The sequence below is a fragment of the Terrapene carolina genome, unplaced genomic scaffold (genome assembly GCF_002925995.2).
Source record: "Terrapene carolina triunguis isolate 2854851 unplaced genomic scaffold, T_m_triunguis-2.0 Scaffold142, whole genome shotgun sequence".
Classification (NCBI taxonomy): Eukaryota; Metazoa; Chordata; order Testudines; family Emydidae; genus Terrapene; species Terrapene triunguis.
The window spans coordinates 2,248,524-2,275,706 of NW_020664493.1; the positions used below are offsets into that span (position 1 = coordinate 2,248,524).

At 41.6% G+C, this 27,183-nt stretch overlaps 1 protein-coding gene across 2 annotated transcripts; it reads left to right on the forward strand.

Moving 5' to 3' along the window:
• The first annotated feature begins 979 nt into the window (after positions 1-979).
• On the forward strand, positions 980-24,348 carry LOC112117664 (fibrinogen-like protein 1). 2 transcript variants are annotated; one of them, XM_024215705.1, is made up of 8 exons: positions 980-1,108; positions 10,061-10,145; positions 14,301-14,511; positions 15,456-15,615; positions 18,754-18,851; positions 18,936-19,024; positions 22,991-23,181; positions 23,799-24,348. In XM_024215705.1, the coding sequence occupies exons 1-8, from the start codon at positions 1,083-1,085 to the stop codon at positions 23,977-23,979; spliced, it is 1,041 nt and encodes a 346-aa protein (XP_024071473.1). In that variant the 5' UTR covers positions 980-1,082; the 3' UTR covers positions 23,980-24,348. The 2 variants fall into 2 exon arrangements, with proteins under 2 accessions (XP_024071473.1, XP_024071474.1); XM_024215706.1 differs by lacking the exon at positions 980-1,108 and adding an exon at positions 7,824-7,851.
• The last annotated feature ends 2,835 nt before the right edge of the window (positions 24,349-27,183 follow it).

Sequence of the window (27,183 nt, forward strand, 5' to 3'; positions counted from 1 at the left end):
GTAAAGTTAAGCACACACATACATCTTTGCAGGCGTTGGGCGTTTGATTGTAAACTCTGAGAGGCAATGTGTTTTGGGTTATTTTGTGCTTTCAACAGTACCAAGCACAATGTCACCATTTAAGATTAAGATTAATTAACAATATTCTAATTTGAGTAGTTCTTACCTCCTAGTCAAGAAAAACAACTACTCTTTTGATGATCATAAGGCCTTATCTACATGGGAAAGCTTTACCAGTTATACTGGTAAAAACTCCCGTGTGGACACTCTTGCCCCAGTATAGGATTGCCTTTTTTTCAGTTTATCTTAAATCCCTTCCTAAGTGACATAAAATAAACCCCCCAAAAGGGCAATCTTATACTGGAATAGGAGTGTTCACATGGGTCTTATACAGGTATAACTATATTGGTTTAAATTCACATCAGATTATACTGGAAAACATACTTGTGTAGACAAAGCCTTAGCATTTTTAATCAAATGGGCTTCGGTGATTAACTTTGTTAATTTGTCACTGCTTATTTTAGTTGGTACCTTTCACTAAAAGAACACCCTTGATTATATTTTTGTAGATTTTTTTCCACAGACTGCAAGGGTGTCTGGCTCAAATCCCCAAAGGTATTTAGGGATCTGGGCCTCTGACACTTGAAATGTTTTCTCTACTAGGCAACTTTTCCACTGGGCAACTTCTGCCTAGTTTTTAGAGGGAGATTTTCAAAGAGGGTTTGTCACTGTCATTTGAAAATGTCTTTATTACAAAGAGAGCTGAAATTAGCAACACTGTGTGGGTTTTTTCCACAACTGTAACTTTTGCAATGATTTGTCATTAAAAAATAGCCTTCCTTTTGTGTCTCAACATCACTCATGATTTCAGCACAACTCCCAAAGCAGTGTTCACTGCAGCTGCATGGCCCAGCAGAGGGAGCTCACAGTGTGCTTTAGTAAGTCTTGTCCAAGAGGTGGTCACAGTGTTTGAGTTTGTTTGTTTAGTTGTAAATTTCTCAGTGATGAAATTGCAGGAATCATTGTTTTCTAAAAACGAAACAAAACCCCTTTGATGAATACTTAGAATTTGGAGCACTTTTATGCATGGAACTGAAACAAATGGAAGGTAAGGTATATTTTACACCTGTAACCCGTAATTATATCTTTTAAAATGTGTTTTTCCCCCTTTCTCAGACAGTTTTCCTTTTGCTTAGTCCTAGTAAATGATCTTCATATGAAAACTGGCTCTCTGCATTATAGTTACTATATTTATACCTGATAACATAAATTCCTTAAACTTTTCACAAATTCCAGTCTAAACAAACAACAAAACCTTGATTCTGTTGGGTTTCATTTGGTTTGATACATTGGATTAGGATTGTTGCAGCCATGAGTTAAAGCAGAGAGGTACGTATGAGACTGAAGAGGGGAGGGAAACAGACCAAGTCCAGGCTAAGTGTAATGAACATATGGAATACGCCACTATTAAGATCAATAAGTAGTAAATTGTAACTTACGTAAGGTCAATAAAACAAATGAATTAAATAAATAAATGTGTTGAAGAAACAGCTGGACATTTCTGGAAACTAGCAAGATGATGATGAGAAGATGAGGAGGAGCTTTTACATTTACCCTTTTGGTGATGAACATTTTTACATGTGGTAGTTTTTTATTTTTTTTCTAAGGGATTGATCCTACAGTTCTAGTGGACACACAGTATGGATTCATTTCAGCAGGGGATTATCTGTGTGGAATGTATTTGGGATCAGAAGGAAACTATTTAGAGGAGTGATTGAATGCAGTAGCTTGATTTCCCCTGTTCTGTATTCCTTGTGTAACAAAATAGGAATTTGATGTTTTGCGATGCATGGCTCAATTGAGATGCTGACTTTTCCCAAGAATCATTGTGCTCAGAATATACAAGTAGCAAGAGCAAGGGGACAACTTGAAAGGCCTTTGGGTCTGATTCTCTGTTGCCCTTTATACCAGTTCTGCGGGCATAAAGGAGCCATAAACCAGCCAGATATGCTTCCTACATAATAGAAGTGGACTTGAACCAAAATCTGAGATCAGAACATCTCTGACTTTTCATTGTATCCAGAACTGACTTTTGTGGCTTGGGCCTAATTCTAATTATTAGTACTTTTATTATTACTAATTGTACAGCACTGTCTGTGCTTTACCAGTGTTGCCAGCTCTCATGGTTCAACATGAGACTCAAGAGCCTTGGTGTATTTTCTTAAAGCCCCAGCTCCTGAAGGCAAGTGATTATATTAGAATCTTAGCTTTCATTTTTTAAATAAAAGTACGTATCTAACCTTCACGTTTGTGGAGGAAGGCTTAAAACCATGACCCAAGTGTATCCCAAAGGGTCAGAAAGTTGAAGGCAAATAAATAGAACCACAAATGTTTAGTTCTGAGGGTTCTAAATGAGATTTTTATGCTGATCTTATTATTTTTGGAGGTCAAATTCCTCCTGGGGTTGGCAGTACTGCTTTACAGCCATTTAAAAAGACATGAGTCTAGTTCTGATCTCAAAGCCATTTTCAGCAGTGTGAATTGACAGTGGTCCATTACTAGACAGAAACGATAATGCAGAAAAGGCAGAAGCGTTCAAGAAATATTTCTGTTCTGTACTTGGGAAAAAGTGGGATGATGTTTTCATATTATATGATGATGATAAAACACTTTCCATTGGCGTAGTTTCACTTCTATATTTGGGAAGGCAGTTCCAATCAGCCCAACAGAACCATGGGGGGAGAAGGGATAGGAGCAAATTCTGCGCCTGCCTGAGGCTTGCAGTTTGGGGAGACAATGCCCCCTGTTCCCCAGATTTACACTCACGATTCCAACAGTAACTCAGGAGAATGTTAAAAAACAGCTACTAATGTTCTACATTTTAAAATCAGCAGGTCAGGATAATTTGTATCTGAGAGTTTTAAAAGACCTGGCCAAGGACCTCACTGTATCATTATTGTTAATTTTCAATGTTTTGAAACAGTGGGGAAATTCCACACGACTGGAAGAAAGCTAATGTTGTGCCAGTATATAAAAAGGGTAAATGGGAAGACCCAGGTAATTATAGGCATGTCAGCCTGATGTTGACCTCAAGCAAAATGGTGGAACAGTTGATACAAGAACTTGATTATTAAATAATTAAATTAATATAATTAATGTCAATCAACATGGGCTTATGGAAAATAGATTTTGTCAAACTAATTTAGTATCTTTTTTTCACGAGATTACAAGTTTGGTTGATAAAGGCAATATGTTGATGTAATATATTTAGACATCTGTAAGGCATTTGTCTTGGTACCACACAACATTTTGATTAAGAAACTAGCAAGATACAAAATCAGCCTGGCATGCATTAAATGGATTAGAAGCTGGCTAACTTAAGTGCAGTGTGTAGCTCCAATGGTGCAAGTGGCGCAGTTGTGCCATGGCCCACAAGATTGTGGGGGTATGCTGTACCTGCTGTGATGCCACTCATTCAATGCCACTCAATCATATTTGGCCCTGCCACCTCTCTGCCAGATGGAGAGGGGCTGAGCCAAATCTGAGCAGTGTTGCAATTCATGTGCTGGGTTGCAATACCATTCTCCACTTGAATTTGGCCCACTCCTTGTGCACACAGGATGGGCAATGGGAGTGAGCGGCGCCTCTGGGCAGTGAGGATCAGGCAGAGCCATCCTAGCCGGGATGGGAGTGGAGCAGTTAGCTGGGGGGTGCCAGTGAGTGGCCAGGAAGGTCCAGAAGACAGTGGGTGAGGGGCTGAGAGCAAGTTGTTGGTAGGCTATGGGGTGAGTAGGGAGTGTTGGGGGACTGTGGGGTAAGCGGTTGGGGTGAGTGGGGGATGTTGAGGCTGGTGGGGTGAGTTGTGGGGTTTATAAGGGAATGGGGAATATTGGGGGGGGGGGGGGGGCGGTTGGAGCTGGGATGTTGGACATAAGCAAAATTTTAGATTCTGGAATCAGAAAGGGGGCCCTTAACCTATTCTTGCACCAGGGCCCTCTGGGGCCTTGTTACATCACTGGATAGGTCTCAAAATGAAACTGTAAGTGGCAAATCATCATCAAGCGGTTGTGTTTCCAATGGGGTCCCACAGGGATCAGTTCTTAGCCCTACACTGTTTAACATTTTTATCAGTGGCCTGGAGTAAAACATAAAATCATCACTGATAAAGTTTGCAGATGATACAAAGTTTGGGGGAGTGGTAAATAGGGAGCAGAAATTTGATAATCAAGAACTGTTCAATGTAGACACAAAGGTATAACACAGTCCAATGGCTGGAAGTTGAAGGTAGGTAAATTCAGACTCTACATAAGGTGTACACTTTTAACAGTGAAGGTAGTTAACCAATGGAACAACTTACCAAGGGTTGTGGTGGATTCTACATCACTGTGAATTTTTAAATCAAGATTGGATGTTTTTCTAAAATATATGCTCTAGCTCCAAGGCCTATGGTCTGGAGGTTAGACTATATGAGCACAATGATTCCTTATAATCTCTGAATCTATTATTTCAATGCAGCTACTCCTGATTTTCCCTGATGTAAGTGAGATCAGAACCAGGTCCATGATCCTTGCCCTGAGGTACTTACACTCTAGTTAAATTTGTGACAACAACCCATTAGAGTCACATATGCTACATACACAGTAGCTAAACTGTCAGAGTGATCTGTGTTTACCCTTTTGAACATTATTGAAATATTGTAACCTAGCACCTTTCTCCTACCACTACTTTTCCTTTGTGCTTAAATTATTCTGGCTATTCCTTTTTAGCAAGCTGTGGGCCTCTAATGTATACATTTTGGTTTTTAATAGCTTAAAATCACAGCTTCCAATTTTTACTGATTTTTATTGATTTTATCTTTTTTAAAAAAATCCTTGATCATTGGAATCAAGGGCAGAATTAAAAATGGGTTCACCAGGACTTGCTGCTGGAGCTAATTTCTCTGAAGCCTCAAATGGGGTTCTCCAATATATGCCTCAAAGAGCTTTGTGATGCCTTGGCTATATACTCCTCTGCATATTCAGGGACCACTTTAAGTGAATCGGTCCTAATTGCAGTGTGACACCCTGGCACCCCCTTATTCACCACTGTCATGTAATTAGGATATGTTTTGTACAAAGTGTGCCTTGTGAGGTATCATTGTAAAAATCTTGATCTGCTAGACATTAATATCTCATTCGATTGTATGTGCTACCGTTGTATGTGAAGTTACGAGGTTTGACTATGTATGTGCTACTGAAACATGTTGTGAGGTTGAGAACTAGGGCCGCCCAGAGGGAGGGGCAAGTGGGGCAATTTGCCCCGGGCCCCGCAGGGCCCCCACGAGAATATAGTATTCTATAGTATTGCAACTTTTTTTTATGGAAGGGGCCCCCGAAATTGCTCTGCCCCAGGCCCCCTGAATCCTCTGGGCAGCCCTGTTGAGAACACCCACAAGCTGCCTTTCAGGTACAACAATAAAAAGGCCAAACAATGTTTATGGCTTATTGAGGAAATACACACAAGCACAAGGATTATCCCAGGAACTGTGTACAATAGAAACCTCTCAGAGATAGCACTACACAATGGGAACTGTTTGACCCAGGTCACAGCAAAAGAACTTTCCAGCAAGTTGGAAGAAGATATAAAAGGGAGAAATGACATCATGAGGGGACCTCACTCTCCCTACAACAACACACCTGAAAGTATCGGAGGAAAAGGATTGAACTGGGTGTGGGGATGAAGTGCTGGTCCCAGGCTAAAGGGATTTCTAGCCTGTGTATGGAAACTTGGTAGACTGTTTGTATGATCAGTCAGGGTGAGAAACTATGATTCATCCTATCTAATATTGTAGGCTTAGTTTGCGTTTGTTTTATTTCTTATGGTAATCTACTTTGATCTGTTTGCTATCCCTTATAATTGCTTAAAAGCTATCCTTCGGTAGTTAATAAATCTATTTCATATTTTATCTAAAACACTGTGTGTTGTATGAAGTGCAAAGGGGATAAATCTCAGCTCATGAGCAAGAGTTGGTGCACGTTCACTGTCCTTTGTAGAAGTGGCGGACTGGGTAATAAATTCATACTAGCCGGGTGTTGACCAGGGCAGGGTGGTACAGCTCTGGGGTCTTAGGCTGGGGAGCTGGGAGTATTTTGGCTGTAGCTTCTCTATTATGGGTTCATGAGTGGCTGGCCAGAGCATTCATGAACACAGATGGGTGTGGTCCCTGCCTGTGGATGTTGGTGTGAGTGTAAGCTTGGAGGGCTTTGCAGCTTGTCACAACGTCACAGTGCAAGAGGGAACCAGAGTGAGACAGAGGGCTCAGCTGTACCTCAGTTCCAGTTGGCACCCCAGGGGGGGAACCTGTCACATGAAGTTCATGAAAATCCAGTTTACTAGCAACAAATCAAGCATGCAAGATACGGTGGATATATTTACAAGTACCAATAATAATACATACCTCCAAAAAACTGTGCAGTGCTTTACGTAGCACTTTTTAGCCATAGATCTCAAAGCACTTTACTAAAGAGGGCGGTATCATTATCCCCATTTTACAGAGGGGAAAACTGAGGCCCAGAGAGGTGAAGTGACTTATCCGTGGTCACCCAGGAGGTCAGTGGCAGAGCTAGGAACACCTGGTTCTTCTGGGTCCCCCTGGAAGTGGTGTAAAAATGGGGGCAATGTGTAAAACAGTTAATATTTGCAGACAATATGACTGTAGTGCCCAACATTTTACAAAGAGTGAATCTGACCTAGTTCTAAAAAGCTGAATGGGAATTAATATTGCAGTTCACGTATCCGCCATGCATATTCCTGGAAAAGAAAATGCTTTTGTAAATGTGCTGTCAAGGGATTTCAACATCTGTGAGGAGATATCATTAGAGAACACGCAATGTTCATATTTACTTAGGATGACTCAATTATTTTTAAGTAGAAGCCAAATGGAGCTGTACACAGACACACTGTTCTGCTACATCTGCCTCACATGATCTCCACACCACACCAGCTCCTTGCCTAACATCTCTGCTATCCCTAAGGTTTGGTCTAAACTGGGAAAATGAGTCATGTCTGAAAATGTCTTAACTAATATGATTATAAACATGACTTGGGCCCAGATCCTCAATGGTATTTAGGTGCTTAACTCCCATTGATTTCAATGAGAGATAGAATCATAAACCCTTTTGAGAGTCTGAGCCTTGGCACCTAGTGTAGGCAGGGCAGGTCATGTTTAAAAGCCTATTAGCTGATCGTGATCAACCATAGACTCCTGCATAGGGAAGAGTTAATATGTTTTCAAACATGACTTATCTACCCAGTCTAGGCTAGTCTCATGCTTCTGCATGAGTTTTGCCTCAGTAAGGAGGGGGTTAAAAGTCAACAAGGAGGTCACGATTTGTCCCAGGGCTAATAAATGGCAGCTTTTAAAAACCTAATATAGAGACCAAACCAAGAGTCTGGTGGAAGCACAATAAGATCCTCTGTGAGGGCATCTGATTGTGGGTCCCAAGCCAATTGTCAGGCTAGCAGAGATGGGAGCCGTGCGCAGACAGGGGAGAAAGTACAAAGATCAGAGACTTTTGGGTTCTGTGAAGGGTTTGGAGAGTCCTTCAGGAAGGGGTGGGATATTAAACCCTGATCCTGCAAGCACTTATGCACATACTGAATTTTATACACAGGAATAGTTTAATTGGCTCCAAAGGGCCTACTCACATATGTAGAGTTAAGCATTTGCTTACGTACTTGCAAGATGGTGGCCTTTATTTGTGTGTATGTTTTTAAAAGGAGTTGGGTCATGTGTAACTCTTAAGATTGTGCTCTCGGTTACACCCAGGCAGCCCCATTGACATCAACAAGCGATAGGCGAGAACAGCAATTGTAAGTATTGGCTGACTAGATCTAACTAAAAAGAGAGATTGTTAACAGATGAAAAATCAGGAATGCTAATAATTCAACATCTGGGAACCATTAGCGTAGCCTCTTTGGCCCAGATTCACAAAGGTATTTAGGCACTTAACTCCCACTGATTTCAATGGAAGTTAGGAGTCTAAATACCTTTGAGGATCTGGGCTTTTCAAAGTCAGTGAAGGCTGGGGAAGGAAGTGAAGCACTCTGCAGGGTAGAAGCCAGAAAGAAAAAAGGGAGAAGGAGAAGTTTTGTTCATTTAATTTCATAGTTTAAAAAACTGGCTATTAAAACAGGGCTACCTCCAAAGCTGAAGGAAAAGCATTAATTTGATAATAAATAATATTTGTGGCCGAGAAATGAGTGAAGAGTGCTGATCTGTTAGAGGAGAAAGGGGAATGCTATTTTTATTAATAAAATGGTATTATTGCACTTTTGTAATAGAATTGTTTTCTGTAATAATATGGGGGCTATGCCGAGACTGAATGACATATCATTTGGCCTCATTAGCTATCCTCTCGAGTGACCAAACAATTGCCTTGTAAAATGGAGAATTCCTCCTATTTTCCTGAAAATAAATATTAATTATTTGGCCATAATGCAGAGGGAGTGGCCTGTCTCTATTATTTTTTGCTCCATTCATTACAAACCTTCTTGTTTTTGTTAACTAGAAAACCCGATCTTCCCATTTTGAGGTTAGTTACACAACCACAACCCTTCTGAGGCTTCAGTATACTACAGTCTTGCTTAATATCCTTGTTTTCTACTCTCCAGTTCAGATTTCCTGTCCTTTGGCATTCAAATTTCTGTTTTCTATATTTTTAGACATAAACCAGATTAAACAACAGTGCAAATAAACACTGAGTCCAAAAGTCTGCATTCATACTATCTTATGGAATTTATTGTAATTAGCATGGCTGTATTAAATTTGTAGGGGAACACCCATGGGGAAAGTTAGCTTCAGTGATTCATTTAAATGCTTAAATAAATAATTCTTTATTGCATTTTACAGTTAAATAATGTGAATAATGAGGCATGGAGATGGAACCTTTCCCTTTTAAGGAACATCATTGATATAAACATGATTTTAGTCTCCTCATACTCAGAACAAGTAGGATTAGCATTAGGTAACAATCAAGCAAAATGATTAGGTTTTGAGCAACTGTTTAATGCAAGAGATTCCAAATATATTTTTAGGCTTGGCAAAATTTTATTTGTATGTTTTTATAATTTCGATGAATAATAGTAATGTTTATTTTTAAGCATTTATTTTATTTATTTAAATTTTCACAATTGTGCAAAATTATGGGTGTTAAGCATTTTTTCCCCAATTTTTATCAATTTAAATTTCCACAGTTGTGGGAAACTATGGGGTTTAAGATGTTGGAGGAGGGGTTGGGTTTTTTGTTGTTTTTGCACATTTACTTTTTTATTTATACAAAATATTGTTATGCAAAATATTGTGGACAGTTTTGCCATTTGACTCATGTTCAACTCTGTGTGCTTGACTTTAATCTGTTTATATTTATTTCAGATGAGACTTTAGTTACCACACTGTCTTGTCTGCTCAGTGTGGTAACTGAACAGCCTTGGCACATTTTGTCAGAGCTGAGGCTTCACACCTGGGGCCCTGCCCAAATGTATCCTTCCCCGCACCCTTCGGCAGGAAGGTGCACCAGTTGCTTGCCTGACTGCTGCCCCCACCTCAGAGCTGAACTGCATTTCAGTGGTGGGTGAAGTGTATACGGAATATAAGGCCAAATCTTGCAGTCTTTACTCCAGCAAAAACCAGTGAAGTTAATGAAAGTTTTGCCTGACTACAAGATTTCAGCCAACTAGTTTGTAAGGCACTCTATAAAGAGCTATTACCAGTAAAATAACATGCACTGTAAATGGTGCATGTGCCTGTCTGTGGGAGCCAGAGGGGCTTGCTAGAGTGTCATTCATCCCGTCAGGGAGGCACGGAGCTAGGAACCCAAACTTAAGTCTCCCCATGGCACTGTGTCTGAACCAGAGAGTCCCAGCCCTTTTTAAGATGCATCTTCTTTTCATTTTGTACTCCATGTCATTTCATGTACCTTCTTTAATAAGTCCTGTCGCACTTATAGAGGACTTCATTGTGGTTGTGTTTTTGGTGGAGTTAAATAAGCACGTAGTACAGTAAATTCATTATTCTCCTCAGGCCACATGAAATGATTACAATGAGATCCTGGTTGCTGTTGCTACTTCTGCTTGTGAGCTTGTGTTCACCTGCACCTAGACTTTCGGTAGGTATCACTTGACTATAGTTTGTATCATCCCTGTTAGCTGATTACTATTTATTGTTTCCAGGAGCATCCACAGTGTGCTCAGTACAGCAAAAACACAAAAAAAACCCATGGCCCCTCTCCTAAATAATTCACTTCCTAAAAAGATAAATCAGACAGAGGGATGTAGGAGTGGAGGAGAAGGTATTGCAGCATGCAGGTAAAACAGTCAGGTGAGAATTGGCTGCATCCAGATAATAAGAGTGTTTACATAATATAGGGGGTTGGGTTTCATTGTGGTTGGTTGGTGTGTATGGGGACATTGTATTGTAAGATTTATAGACTATGCCTACAACCGTGCTACAAATCAGCCAGTTAGTTTCTTGTAGGCATCACTAGTGGAAGATGGTCTTCAGGATGTATTTGAAAGCAGAGGGAGGAATAGTTTTGTGGATGAGATTTGCAAATAGCTCTTTTGGGGCCCAGGCATGAGAGGTGCGAAGCACCTGCAACTCCCATTTTGTGATTTATTTGTAGTGTTTTTTTCAGCGTGCCAAGCAATCAAATTCCACAAAGGTAGCTGGAGAGGAAGGATGGCCATAAGGTTACAGAATAGCATTGTCAGATCTGCAGTCTCTTCGTGCCTCTGCCATGCCTGTACTCTCCGTATGACCTCAGGCAAATCACTTCACTTCTTTGTGGCTCAATTTAACTGAGTGCAAAATTGGGATAACAATACCCCCTACCTCAGAGACAGGGGGCTAGTGAAGCTAACTCTTTGGAAACTGCTTTGAGATGGAAGGTGCTTTGAATGGGAAGCACTATCTGATACCAGAGCATTTCCGCTAACAAAGTGCTCAGTCCTATGAGTTGCCACAACTCCCATTGACTTTGATTTTTCCACAATAAAGACAAATGCATGTTATTTATATGGAATGTACTTTCTCACCTAGTTTGTTATGATACAAACGTTTGGCCATTAATATTTTAAATGTGTTTTCTTAGAGGAGCCTTTCTTGAGCTAACTTTCTATAACATTTAGGGTCAGATTCAGAACCCCTTACTCAGGCAGAATGGTATTTCATTACATGGGCAGCCTCAGTGGCCCTGCGTCTGGAGAAAAGTACTATTCAACCTGACTAAAGCTATCAGAACTGATCCTGGAAGGTGCTATGAAGGTGCTCCAGAAAAACGTCAGGCGTAGTCCTGCATGCCCTTACTCGCTTGAGTAGTCTTTACACACACAGGGAAAACAAATGCATTTAAAATAATAACTGTCAAAATTTCCATTTTTATGATAATATGAGAGAAAAATCTAAATGAGTAACACATTGTGTCTCTGTCATGCTGCCTTTCCACGCGTACACTATTGGCTCTAACTCATCCTTAAATCCCCATTTTGGAACTGAAGCCTGTTGGAATAGGCACAAGTAACCACAGCTTGTTTTCATAAGCTAAGTTGACTTGATATTACTGAGGATAGTGTGAAAATAGCCTTATGAAGAATAAACAACAGCTCTGTGGTCAGGGAAGAAACAGAGAAAACCAACTGGAGCAAACTGATTACTTCTTTTTCCCCCCACTGGGGGTAAAAAGGCAGGAGGGGGAGAGCACAACTACAGGTAGCCCAGGCAGTCTCTGGGTAAGTGTAAGGGACAAGTTACGTTCCTACAGACCACAATAAGGAGTGACTTATTAACCCAATGGCTTTCTTTCCAAATGTGGTATACGGGCCTTAAGTACTCACAACCTGCTTTCAATAAACCCACAGAAAGGCTGTCCCAGACTAGCACTAAATTCACGACCCCACCTGCATTACATACTTAAGACTGGCACAAACAAACTGTTAGCTGGCAAATTAAAAACTGCTCATGTCCTTTGTCTTCCTAGACTGTTCACTGTTTGGGCCAGGCCCTTTGGCTGCTTCTGTTTTTGGATGGCACCTGACCCCTGTTGGGTACAACTGCAATGTGAATAATAAGGAAAACAAGAAAGCACCTGAGCGTAGCCGGCCTCTACATTTGACCTTTGTGTATAGTAAATTTTCCTTACAAAATAGTAAATGTCACCTCACAGATGGTCCCGGAACAACTTGCTGTCTCTTACTCAAGGCAATGTCAACAGGGGGAGCATATTACTCTGTCGTCCAGCCCATAGTCCATATTTACATACCTGGAATTCTCTGAAAGGACAGTTGGCCAGCAACTGTCGGTTCTTCCCGACACTGACCGGCCACTGGCTTCTCCAGTGGCAGGAGTGAGAATTTACATAGGAAACAGGAATTGCCAGACTGGATCAGACCCAAGGTCCATCAGGTCCCTGTCTCAGATAGTGACCAGTGGCAGATGCTTCAGAGGAAAGTGTAAGAACCCAGCAGCAGGCAGATGTGGGGTGATCTGCCCGCCCACACACAGGGCCGGCTTTAGGCCAATTCTACCAATTCCCCCGAATCGGGCCCCACACCTAAGAGGGCCCCGCGCCCAGTGGCAGGGCCGCCCAGAGTTGGGGGCAAGTGGCAGAGAATCCCTTCCCTGGCTAGAGGCGCCTTTTTAATTTTTACTCACCCAGCAGCGCTCCGGGTTTTTCGCGGCACTTTGGCGGCGGGTCCTTCAGTGCCGCCGAAGACCCGGAGTGAGTGAAGGACCCGCCACCAAAGACTAGGAGCGCGGCCCGGTGAGTACAAGCCCCACGTGTTTTTTTTACGTGGTTTTTTTTTTTAGTCATCCCTGTCAGGGCCCCGTCGAAACTGTTCGAATCGGGTCCCACATTTCCTAAAGCCAGCCCTGCCCACACACACACATTAGGTCTCATCCTGATCTCAAATTGTTAGAGATTGGCTTACGCCCTGAAGCGTGAGGTTTAATATCCCTTCCATAATGTTGTTAGCACTAACATTGAATAGTCTTAACATCCATATCAATCTCTAGTCCCTTTTTGAATCTTGTTACATTCTTGGGCTCAATGACTTCCTGGGGCAGTGAGTTCTGAGGTCTAATTACAGGAGGAAAATAATTTCCTTTTATCAGTTTTGAACTGGTCATCTTTTAATTTCATTGAAGGTCCCCTTGTTCTTGTGTTATGGGACAAAGAGAGCAGAAACTCCTGATCTACCTTCTCTAGACCATTCATTTTTTTCATAAACTTTTGTGATATCTAGACGGCACATCAGGAACTTAGAGGGTATTAATGTCATTGGAGGCTTAAACCCTCTGTTTGTGCACCCAGTGGGTAGGATAAACTTCCCCACTCTGCCTCAGCCCTGACTTGGAGCAACCATTTTTGGTAGTGGTCGGAAGGTAGTTCTGTCATCAACAACATCAATAGGTTTCTGTGGTGGTTTCTGTGACGTGAGTCTGGGTCAAGGTTTTAGCCCACCTAAATCAATGTATGGTTTCAGATGAAATCTAAAGGCTTGGCATAGCTTTGAAACAAAACTAGACTCAGCTTCACTTGGCATTTTTAGAGTCATTCAAGCCCACTACTCCATGCAAACTTCAGGCTATGCAAATCCACGTAATAAGACTCTGTTGCCACTTTAGTTGGCTAAGACTTTTTCTTAAGGAATATAGCAATACAAGCTTTGGTTTGATTCTCACCAAAAATGTTTTTCCTAGTGAGTTCTGCTTTCAGTGATGCCCGTGTAAATCTTTAGTAACTCCACTGATTTCTGTGGAACTACTGATTTCAATGGAGTTACTGCAGATTTATACCAGAGTAACTGTGAGTGGATTCTGTCCCTTTATCTTTCACTTTTACAATAAGAGGTCTGAGAATTCTGCATCCTTACAGGACCAATGGGGCTGCAATGTAAGATCCAGATTTTGCCACTCTGCAAATAAGTCCACTGATTTCATTAAAAGATAGCAGAGTTGAGCACCAGTTGTCCAAAGTCACTTTCTGATGGTCCAGTTAGTTAATGCTGCACTGCTGGAATCTCTTTGCCAAAATCAGCACAAAAACCCCTTCCCCCTTGGGCTCAATTCATCTGCCATGTAGGCTGTGCTGTAATGATTTAGAGACAAAAAATAAGAGGCCTCTTTACCCAGTTAGATTTTTTAAAATTTGAATCCCCTTGCCTCCTCAAGATAGATGTATGTGTTTGGATCATTAAAAGTTACAGACTTCCTCTCTGTTGTTACCACTTTAATTACGTCATGCCTCTTTTTTCCCCCTTAGGATAAGGACATCTGCCTGATAGACAACACTAAATTACAACAGAGGCTAAAACTGCTCCAAGACTTGCTTCAGTTGTGTGAATTACAGCTGAAGGACATCTTGGGGAACAACTATCATGGAACAAAGAGCAAGGTCTTCTCAGCCAGGAGGAGCATACAGCCTGAAATCCTTTTACCCACAACTAGTGGAAACTTGATAGTCTACGATCAAGGTAGGATGTTGCAGAAGAATATAATAGACACTGTCACTTCACCATATCGAAATATTTATTTCTTGCTGCAACGTTCCATTTATAAACAGACAGGCATATTTATATCTTATCCACTTCCCTTAACAAAATCAGTGCAGGAAGTTTATAACTTTAAAAATGCTTAATCTAAAATATGTACTATCTATTATATGCATAGGAGGGCTAAGGGTAGATCCATGGCCCAAGGCCACTGACCTGGTGCGTCATCTCGGGCACGTCACTTTATTTCCCTGCACTTCTCTTCCTCACCTACACTCTGCCTGTCTCATCCACTCTTTGGGGCAAGGACTGTATTTCACTATGTTTTTGTACAGCACCTGGCACAATGGTCCATGGGCACGGTTTCTGTTGTGCAACAGATCAATACTGCAGAAGCACGCAATGACAGAATGATATTGCTTTGCAATTGTCACAACATCAAACCTTTTCGCCCTAGGCTAAAATTTTCAAAACTAGGGGACCTAAATTAGAGTCTGAAATCCTGATTTCAACTCTTAAATCAGTTGCCTGATTTCAGGGACTTCAATGGGAGCTGAGGATTTCACAGCACAGAATAGGGGAAGAATCTAAGTTAATGCTGTCTTAGGTTGAGATGACGGTGATAAACTCTTCCGAGTCCTTTCTGCACTACAGCTTCTACTGCTATTACCATTGGTGGGGCTGCAAAAGATGGGTCCCGAATTTGCTAATCTAGATGCATCCTGGCTGGTGTTACAATTTTTGCTAGAACCATATTTAAACATTGTTTTACAAATTCAACCCCCAGCCCAGCCAGGGTGGGACCATACAGAAGAGCCAGAAATCATTGTCCTAAGACAAACTTCTATGGATGATTTCTCTTGACTACGGTCAGCTATTTGCTCTTCCATGACCACTGTTTTATGAAGCAATACTATTTTGCTCAGATTGCTCTGCAGTGTTTAACAGCAGAAAAATCGAAAATGGATACTACCGGATCAGGCCCAGAGCAGACCGAGAACCTTTCCTGGTGTATTGTGACATGTCTGATGGAGGGGGATGGACTGTAATACAGCGACGCAGTAATGGCAAAGAGAATTTCAACAGGTATGTGCTGTGGTTAATATTTCAGTGGGGATTTAAATTATTCTTTTAAGGACTGCTGTGATTTTTAAATTCCGTCCAACCTCTGATGGCACCTTACTATCAAAGGCTGTTATTTTAGGCTCCAATCTTACAAATGTGCACTCACGTGTTTAATCATTAGTAGATATGAGGGAACAATGAGGTTTTTTGTTCAGGGGCTGAACCACAAAATCTGGAAAAAAAATCTGATTCGATTCGAACAAAAAAAAATAAAATTTCATAATTTTTCATCCAATTGAAGAACACAAAAAATATGATTTTGAATTGACAAACATTTCAACTCAACTCAGAATTATTGTTTTCCAATTTTTCAATTTGTTTTGAATCGATCGAAACATTGGGGCTGTCTCCACATTAATTTTTTTCCTAGTTTTTGTTTTGATTCAGCTGTTTCAGGTGCACTTCACCCTTTTTATTGTGTGATATTTGTTTTTGAAATTGGCCAAATTTGAAATCAAAATGCTGTTTGGACTCTAAAAGTTGAAACAGAACATTTCAATTCATTAAAAAAAAGTGTTTTCTACCAAATCCTAATTTGTCAAATTCAACCCAAATTCAAATAATAGTTTCAGGGACCAAAAATTGCACTTTTCAATGGAAAATAATTTGTTGAAAAAAATTCACTCAGTTCTAGTCCTTATTGATTAGAACTATTTGCACAAATAAGGACAACCTATGGGAGTAAGGGCTGGCAGGATCGGCCCTTTTTAATAATTTCTTTCAATCACAAGTTAGAGTGAAGTTCTGACACTTTTTCATTGGTTGGTCTTTGTCTGTTTAAGTCTTTTTGGTTATTATGATAGGAGACATTTCATTATCTGGTAAGGATTTTGATTCTGCCACCATCTGCTATCAACCGATTAAACGATATATCCTCTCTCATATCATGAAAACTATTAAGGCTTAGTGTACTATTTTCTCCCTCTTCCAGAATGTTAACGAAGATGCTAAATAAGACTGGTCCAGATTGTCTTGGCTGAAAGCGACGGGAAGATGACTTTTACATGGAGATTTCTACACAAAAAGCCTCCTCCTGCCACTTTCAACCTGACAATCTGGTCCATTGACTGGTTTTTTGATCAGTCTTATTTAATGTCCTCATTGATGATGTGGAAGAGGAAATAAACAGTAGAGCTAGGGATAACTGAGTTTTTGGTTCAGTGCCTGAACCAAAATATCTGAAAACATTTTCATTTCGATTGACACAAATTAAAATTTTTTGTTTTTTCTTGACAAAATGAAATGAAAAACAAAATGAAAAACTAATTTTTGGGGGGGAGAAGAGAGTATGAATGAATGATTATTTTGTCCTAAAACAAAATATTTTGTTTAGGTTTGGGGGTTTTTAACCCATCCTCTTTTTTAAGATAAATCTAGTTAAATTTCAAATTAAATGTCATTTCAAAATGAAAAGTCAGAATGTTTCATATTGATAATGCAGAAATGAAACATTTTGACTTTTTCAGAATTTTTTCCCTCCATTTTTATTTTTGCCAAAACTATTCGCCAAATTCAACCCAAAACTGCATTTTTCAGAGAATAAATTATTGGCTGAAAAAAAATTGTCCAGCTCTACTAAACAGTATGTTAATGAAATCTGAAAAGCATACTAAATTGGAAGGATCTTTGAATACTAATGGGGATATAGAAATAACACAGAGGAATCTAGAGAGAAAAAAACCAGGGGCAGAACGTAACAGAAGAAGATTCATCTTGGAAAAATACAGCCTACGTAATCTGATGAAAAATAATTCAAAACACATATATTTGAAGGGAGGGACAGGACAGGCAAGCAGTGATGCTGCAAGACAAATAGGGGTGACAGTGGACAGCAAATTACACATGGGTTTGAAATGGGATATGGATACAATACAGGCCAATGTATTCCACCCATATCCCCACCAAAGCAGAGACTTTTGCACTTTGGGGAAGGGGGGTAAAATGAGGCCCAGACAGGGCCACCTCTCCCCCAGCCAGTTCCACCTCCAGACCAAGAACTGTGCAGGGAGACACTCCACATATACACACGCTTGGGGTACTAGGATCCAGGCAGTGCTTCCCCTCCTCCTTGTCAAGTGGCCAGAGACTCCCACTGGTGGGACCAGAAGTAGCCAAAGCTGGGACCAATACTGTGGAATGTACTCCAACTTTCTCTGCCCTGTGCTGATTGGTTGTTGGCTCCAACATTCCCCCTTTCCCCTCTGTCTCCTCACCTGCCTCTCTTACCCTCTTCTCCCCTGCCCTGTCCCCTTGACTCCCCCATCCCTTTTCTTTCCACTTTGCTGATCCACTCCTAACTCAGCCCATTTACCACCCCCCCTAAAAAAGTGGGATTAACATGCCATTTGCCACCATCACACTGATCACCCCATTTGTGTGTTCTACCTCTTCCACTACCCTGTGTCTGACTGTCTTGTCTATTTAGATTATAAACTCTCCAAGGCAGGGCCTGTCTACTACTTTCTTTTTGTATGGTGCCTAGCACAATGGGGACCCAATTTTGATTGGCCCTGAGGCACTGCCATAATAAATGTGATTAATAATAATAACTTGAGACATTATCACTACCTTTTGTTTGCAGCTTTTTAGCCAGTTTTCAGTTCATTATTATATTGCATAGTAGTCCTGAGTTTGCAGGGTGCTTAAGAGTGTAAGGCAGAATTCTTGTAACTTGTAAGGAGACAATTTGAATTAATTACTTAATTAAGATTTTGCGAGGTTCAGTGTCAGCTGCTTTACTAAAAGACAAATCTAGGACATCTCCTGCATTCCATTTGTCCAGTAACTTTTGACCTGCTTCTGCAAGCACTGCACCTAGCAGTGTTAGCAGGATTGAACCCACTGCAAGCGAGTGAGAGAGAGTAATATGTAAAGCAGTCAACATTGTTTAGTATTTATTTGTAATGAGCTGCTATAAATCTGTCTTGTCTCTTATGCTTTGAATAGGATACGTAAGAAAAATGTTTCTATAGATAAAGCCAAAGATTCACTTGTCAGGAGATTTTGCAGTAATAGGGTGACTGAGATTGTCAGATACAAACTCCCTAATTTCAGCATTCTACATAGAGGGCTGAAATTGATAGTTGTATCTCACTTCAGGAAATGGGCTGATTACAAACAAGGATTTGGACAGTTCCAGAGCAAGAATGACGAATACTGGCTAGGCAATGAGCACATTTATGATCTGCTGGCTAGAGGTAAGGGTATTATTCTATCTGCACAACTTCTTACTAGTTGCATTGTGAAGTACTAATCTAACAAGATACTGCATTATAATCCAGAGGAAAACTCACTAAAAATTGACCTGATGGACTGGCATGGAGAAAGACGATATGCAATCTATGAAAACTTTCAGATCAAGAATGAGCAGGTAAGAAATGGAGACAACAGTAATTTGTTTGTTATTGCAGGGAGAGGGTTCTATTTAACTTTCAGTACTTCTGCTTGAGTCCTGCTGAGATCTTAATAATAAAGTTCTGCAAAACTCATCCATTTTGTTCACAGGGGTCCATATCAACTAGAGACAGGACCAAGCCACAAAGAGCCTAAATGTGAACTTTTGAAAAGTTCAGTTGCAGTTAGATTCAGTATTTTGATTTGGCCCATTACAGAGAGAAGGGACAGCAGATAAGCTTGATAGCAGATCAGAAGATGAAATTTTCCAGAGCTTGGAGGTATTCAGATGTGGGGCATTGATTCATCTCAATTGTGCATCTTTCTTTAAGGTTAATTTCATATAGGTTTGTACCCTGTGAGTTTTGTTTGGGATTCAGATTTGAATGATTTCAGAAACTCAAAGCAAAATTCAACCAAAACTGCCAAGTTTTGTCTGGTTTGGGGTCAGAATATGAAAACATAACATTTTACATGGTTCACACCTGAAAACCTGAAATAGGCCAAAGTTCACTCCAAATTTTGTTGGAGTTTGATATTTCAAGTTTTGTTATGGAAGTTTTGGACAACTCCATTTCAATCAGTGGTAAAAGCAAATGTTATGAAAGAAAAAACCTACAGTTATTACACATCTATTATCAGTCTCGTTCCGGGACTACTGTGTTCATCACTGTAGTATCTGAGCACTTTCCAGTGGTGCAGTATGCGACGTGGCCACACATATATCATGGGTTGTTTGTTCTCCCATCCTCCCCCCAGAGGGAGAAGCATGTTCAGTGGAGTGATTTGGTTTGGTAGGATGTGGTTGTTGGGTATTTTTGGGTTCTGTTTATTTTTTTATATAAATATACCTGATTTTGTGCATTTATGTTAGAGAGGGCAAGATCAAAGAGATGTGCCTGGCAGTTGGAGTGAAAGGTGGTGAGGTTTGTGATGCTCCATAGTTCCTGGAGGAGTTCATTCCACAGTCTTGGACTGGCCCATGGAGAAGGCTCTGTCTCCCACACAGACAAGCTTTACTCTTATTATTGAGAGTTCTGTTGTGCCAAAGGAGCATAGTTGCAGACCACAGTTTTTGTCCTGGAGCATTATATGATCTTTTAAGTATACTGGGCCCACACCTTGGAGCACTTTGAACATAAGGATCAAGACCTTGAACTTAATTTGAACTCCTGTTAGAAGCCAGGGTAGAGAATGGAGGACAGGTCTGCTATGATCTTGGTAGTCGGTGTGCCGAGGAAATGCACTGCAGTGTTCTGAATTAATTTAAGTTTCCAAGTGCTGAAGGCTTCATGAACAGGTATATTGCATTGCTGTAATTCAGCCAAGAGGTGGTGAAGGTCTGAACAACTGAGGCCAGGTCTTTATCTGCCAGGACGGGATGGAGTTTCTACCCAAGTGGAGATGGTAGAAAGCATTATTAATGGATTTTGCTAGACTCCTATAGACTGAATTGACCAGTTGTGGGTGTGTATCTTCAACCAATGGAGATTACATCATGGCTCAAAACTCTTCAGAATGCTTAATTCTGCCCACCAGCATCACCTGTCTTGCATGGGTTTAGCTTCAGCCAACTGTTTTTCATCCAAGAGCTGATCTCATCCAAGCACTGGAGCATCTTGATGGTGTGGTCGTATGTGGTGAAGGATAGATAGAGCTGTGAGTCATATGCATATTGCTGGCACTTGAGTCCATGAAGATGTTGAATAGGACTGGAGAGAGAACTGATCCCTGTGGGATTGTACAAGTGAGTGGTCTAGTGATGGAGGTGCAGTAAAATGTTGAGCATACTATCAGCATAACACAAATCAATGAGTGCAGTTTCCCATCACTACTCTTTGGTGTGTCCTCTCAGGAAAGACTCAAACCATTTTAGCACATTACCCTGGACCCCGGCCATCTCTCGCAGGCAAGTCAGCAGAATCTCATGTGTTGAATGCTGCGCAGAGGTCCAGAAGGATGGGAATAGATATGTGTTCTATCCATCGACAGCAGGAGATTATCCATCTGTTCCACTAAGGTGGTTTTGATTCCGGGTCCTGGCCTGAAACCAGACTGTGCTGGATCTAGAATGTTAGCTTCCATTAGATGAGCTTGTAGTTGGCCTTTTGCTAGCTTAAGAGAATAAGAATGGCCATACTGTATCAGACCAGTGGTCCATCTATCCTATCTTCTGACAGTAGCCAGTGACAGAGGGAATGATCAGAACATGGCAATTATTGAGTGCATCAATCCCCTGTCTTCCAGTCCCAGTTTCTGTCAATCGGTGGTTTAGGAATGCTCGGAGCACCTCTGACCATCTTGGCTAATAGTCATTGATGGACCTATCCTCCATGAAATTATCTTATTCTTTTTTGAACCCTTCTCTGTGAGCTTGTTCAGGAATGGGAGCTTTGATACCGGGTGTTGGCTAGGACTGAAGTATCTGGGGTGAGTTTCTTCAATGTTGGTTAGACTATCTTGTGTTTGAAGGAGGAAGAGAAGATTCTTTCTCTAAATGAGACACTATTTCATTCAGGAGTGGCACCAATTGTTCATGATTTTCTCTCACAAGCCAGAAGGGGCCTGGGTCAGATCCACAAGTCTTGGGTCAAGACTACTTTAGGGTGTCCATAACTTCTTCAGGAGAGAATGTACTGAACTCTGGGAATGCAGAAGGGCTGTTGGTTGGTGGGTATAGGCAGAGCAGATCCATACTGTTTAAGACGCCTTCCTGAATGTGCATGATCTTTTCAGAGAAGTAGGATGATAGATTTTTGCTATACTTGGTGCTCTGTTTTGATGCAGGCTATAGGCACTCAGGACTGACTGACTAAGAGGTTTATCACCCTGGATGACTCCATGGGGCAGGATTTGGCAGACTCAATGGAGACTGATAGGAAGATTCTCTTGGCCTGATCTTCTTAGCATATGTGTAACGTGCCTCGGGTGGCATGTGATCAGGATTCATTACTGAATTTGGTCCGCTGGTTGGATCATTAGGTTCCCTGGACCGGGTACTGATGAGGAGCGCAACATGTCTTAGGCTTTGAGGAATTTGTTGTTTCATCCTGTCTGAATCAGCCTTTGTTTTCCATCACCAGCACTCAAGTTTCTGCCCCTCTTCAACCACTGCAAGGTATCAGAAAACCAAGGAGATCTGTGTGGGCAATGGGGAGGAAGGGGCTGCATAGGAGCCAGCGTAACAGTGGCCAAGGCCAGTGTAGAATTGTAATGATTCACCAGGTCCTTGACACCTCATGCTGTGGGTGGGTTGCTGTGGGTGGGGTGCTGTTGTCCTTCAGCAAGCTTTGCAATTTGTTGGAGTCCATGAGTTTTTATGGTCAAATCACACTCACTGGTCTTTCTTGTTGGCTAGATGCTGGAAATTTCTCTGGCCACTGCCCTAATGAGGTGATGGGTCGTCCAAAAGAGTGGCTGGGTTGTGATGTCCTCTATCTTGACATCTAGGCTGCAAATCAGGTCCAGAGCGTGACCAGCTGTGAGGCTGGACCAGAGATGATCTGTGAAAGTCCTAGGGAGGCAAGAGAGGAGATGAATTTTTGGACTTTTGCATCTGCAACCTTTGTCAATGTGTATGTTGAAATCTTCCAAGATGACAAGTCTGGGGTATTTCACCACCATTGCCCCTCGAGCCACTCTTCTAATTTCTAGGTATTGCTGCCAGGATCAGCCAATTTGTATCATGTAGGTGTTGAAAGAGAATAATACTTGTAGCCTTTAGTAGCAGGAGAGCAACTTGGCAGTATATTTGGTAGATTAGATGGGGTTTTGGCCCAGGGCTAATATCAAAAAGCATAAGGCCAAAATCATTTCTGACTTCGGTGGAGTTATACCAGGGATTAATTTGGCCCACAGCATATTGCAGAAAACAATTATGAGCTTTAAAAAAGAAATAAAAGGCTGCTGATAACAGAGAAATGTTTACATTTAACTCTTGCAGGACAATTACAGGTTATGGGTTGGCACCTATTCTGGTAACGCTGGTGATGCTCTGTTTGGCGGGAGTAACTTTGAAGAGCAGTGGTCAGCATCACACAGTGGGATGCCATTCTCCACATCAGACAAGGATCATGACAGATTCCTAGCAGGCAACTGTGCACAAGAGAATAAGTGTGGCTGGTGGTTTAACAGGTATGGGAAGAAGTTGACAGTATCCAATACTCAAAGAGTGTTGCACATGGGACTAAGGCTGTGGGTGGGTGTGCAGCAACAGTCTGTTTTTTCATTACCATTCAAGGCAGAGAGGTTTAAATAGCTTTCACGATGACTTCCATAATAAAAGCATAAGAGAAATGCCCTGTGCACCAAGGGCCTGAAGGAAACAATTCCTAGCCACAAACAGGCTCAACTGGCAGTTAGAGTGTATGTTAAGGGCATTTCTCTAGTTTGGGGTGATTCATTTTTGAGCTTTCTATCACAGTTGGCCATAATTATATTTCCTTTATGTTATATTTCATTGGTGGGTATTACTGGTACGTTAGCAATTACTGAGTCTGGTCTCACAGGCCCTCTGTGCAGGGAATGCACACTGAAGTCAATAGTTCTGCATGTGGACAGTGTGCAAGACTAAGCCTTTTGTTTCATATTAAGCCCTTATAAACCAGGCCCTCATCAGGTGTAAACTGGCATAGACCCATTGAATTCAAATGTATATGGATAAAAATACATTGTATTTTGCTGTAATGATGCAATGCCTTCTCACTTTAAACGGAGTCTCCTCCCCCCCCCCCCCCTTTCATCCCTACAAGATGCCACGCAGCGAATCTCAATGGACAATATTATAAAACAGGAAACTACACCGGACGCCATGACAATGGAGTGGTTTGGTCAACCTGGCATGGGTTCTGGTACTCCCTGAAATACACAGCCATGAAAATCAGGCTTCCATCTTTTGTCGACGTAGGGAGTGGAAATGGTGAAAGCAGCTAGGACAGCTAGAATCCGCATCATTGGAGACAGAGAGAGTATAGGATAGAAAGGATTTTAGAAATCAAGGGCCAAACCCTCAGCTGGTGTAAATCAGCACAGCTGCACTGTAGTAATTGTCGTTTGATCAGTTTATATTAGTTGAGGATTCACCCCCAGGGTAGTAGAATATGCCTATCATATGGTCTAATGGAGGATGTAAGGGTCTCTCATTCTTGGTAAAACCATTGGAAACACCACAAGTTTGTTTTCCAATGATCTTCAGTGGAGATGAGAGTACTCAGCAGTTCACAGGAAACCAGGGCCGCCCGGGGGGGGGGGCAATTTGCCCCAGGCCCTGGGCCCCGCAGGGGCCCCCACGAGAATATAGTATTCTATAGTATTGCAACATTTTTTATGGAAGGGGCCCCTGAAATTGCTTTGCCCCAGGCCCCCTGAATCCTCTGGGTGGCCCTGCAGGAAACTCTCTGCACCTTGCAGAATCAGGCCCTTACTCCTCTTAGCCATTTGTATCTTATAATGGCCAAATTCTTCTCACCTTGATTTCAATGGTCAGTGAATGTGGTAAGCAATATAAGAACACAAAAATAGAACAAACAGAGGGATAAGGATTTGGCCCTTAAAGCTGTCAGCTAGATCTAGGCCCCAGATTTAGATTTTGTTTTGAAGTGGACTTTGCATAGGGTGACCAGACAGCAAGTGTGAAAAATCGGGACAGGAGGTGGGGGTTAATAGGAGCCTATATAAGAAAAAGACCCAAAAATCGGGACTGTCCCTATAAAATCAGGACATCTGGTCACCTAACTTTGCAAAGCCTAATATGAATGCAAATATTCTGGGGAATTTTTTATTTCAGTTACAATTTGTTTATTTATATGTTCTTGTCATTGTTCTGTACCAGACGACTTTGTGCTAGTGAATGAGAACTAGAAAGTTCTCTTCTAGTTCACTGTTCACTTCCACTTCGTTATATTAGCCAAGTGAAATGAGAAAAGTGTACAGCACAAATGAATGAGAATAGAATAACAACAAGAAATGTAATGCCAACAATTAATTCTCTTCCGATAATTTGTTGTTAGTAACAAAAGATTTGGGCTTGACATAGATCCTTTAACATCCATGCTGTAAAATGAGCCTACACTTTGTGTATTATAAATATGCTCTTTTAAATTAGTCGTTCTTTTCAATTTATTTTACTTTTCCTTTAGATAAATACACATTGTAATTTGTATTATATATTCATACACGTGTGAATTAAAAATCATGGAAATTTACATTGTTTCTGTTCTTAAACAATACTGGGAGATGGACAAAGATTTGGATGGAAAGTCAGAAATGGTTGTGAGAGATGATGCTCCAAGACATTTCGCTCACACTTTTATCACTGGTTCTAGTAACATTTTCAGGGCCTGTAAGGCATGCTTAATTTTCTTGAATCAAGCAACATTGGGAAAGCTGGATGTTCAGTGTGAAATTTTACATGCTCTGCTTCCTGATGGCTCATCTGCCCAGAGAAACAAGGATCAAATCTTGCTCTCTATTACACCTCTTTTGAGTGTAGACAAAATGGTTTAAATGCTGACTGATGTCCACTTTTGCTCCCACTGTGCCAGTGCACCAGTGAGAGACAGTCTCAGGGTCTGCAGCCTAGGAAGAATGCATGAATGCCCTCAGTCCAAGTGGTAGCACATACCCATGAGAAATGAGAACCACACCTATGTCTCTGGAATAATAGTCTTGCTTGTCACCAAAGGGAGTGGAGTGGAGTCCAACACCAGAACTTCCTCTCATCCTACTCACTTTATCTGTACTTCACACCAGTAAGCCTTACCGCAAGGCCATAATTATCTACCTAGAGCATTTTGTTAAATGAAAAGTTACCAGAAGAAATCAGTGCTAACCTGGTGGCTCCTACCAATCCTGATTTACCATATGGTACAACCCTATAACAGTGCAGCTCTTGGCACAAAATCCAGTAGCAATAAGGAAACTTCTGTCAATGTATAGGCATGGAGGCTAGTTAAGATGGAACAACTGCTTCCAATCTACTCAGGCTGATACTAGCACTTCTTATAAACACTATTGCTTTGGCAACATCCTGCTGGGGACATACTCCAGGACAAAGCTACCGGCAGGTGCTTGCACACAACAAGAAGCTGAAAATCAATTTCAGTGCCAAAAAGCCAGCGCTATCCTGGCCCAGAAAGTCAGAGAACATCCAACAGCCACTCTCTGACACTAGAACATTTAAATAAGGGTTTAAAACAATTTAATCAAATAGTATAAAGCAGACATTTGCTTTAGAAGAAGACCTTGCACAGGAGGGGACAGGGGAAGATGTACCTGATCGCAGAGAGAGAGGGCGCTAGATGGAACCCTGCAGTACTTTGTGGAGGGCCCTGAAAACTCTTTTACAAGTCCCAGAATGTGTTTCAGAATATGTCTACACAGCAATAAAAAATACCAAACCCAGGCAGCATGTTTCAGAGCCCAGGTCAACTGAACTGGGCAGGGCTAAAAATCACAGTGTAGACTTTCACGCTCAGGCTGCAGCCCAAGCTCTGAGAGACCCTCCCGCCCTCACTGGGTTTCAGAGCCCAGGCTCCAGCCCAAGCCACCCTGAACAGCTACACTGCTAGTTTTTAGCACTGCAGGGTGAGTCTGAGTTAGTTGACCTAGCCTCTGCAACACGCTGCTGTGGGTCTTTTTTTGCAGTGTTGCCATACCCGCAGGCACTTTTTGCTTAATACATGTTGAAAAGTCCCACTAGCCAGGTACCTATTTGCTCTGAGCTAGACAGCTGGGCTCAGACACTTCCCAAGGTAAGTTATGCAGATTGTTGCTGCAGGGTGTCGGACTGCTGTTCACAGTGGTGCTCTGTTGTATCGCCTGCAGCATTTTCTCTGGTGCCACAGGAGCACCTGCGTTGGGAGGCTCAATGAGCCAGTTGCAGGCCTTCAAATAGCTCTTGCAGCACTGCAAGATCTAAAATTCAGAGATCGCGCCACTGCAGGGTGTTTCCAGATTTGCCCGTTACTTTGGGGTATGGTCATTTATTAGCGTTACTCTTCGGGGTGGGGGAGTCTGTAATTCTATCAATGTACTGCTTGTGTCACTTTTGCTTTCCTATGGAGCTCTACTTCTCCCTTCTGCAAGTCCCCTCCCAATGGAGGTATCCTGCAGGACCTAGGTTCCCCAGGGCTAGGT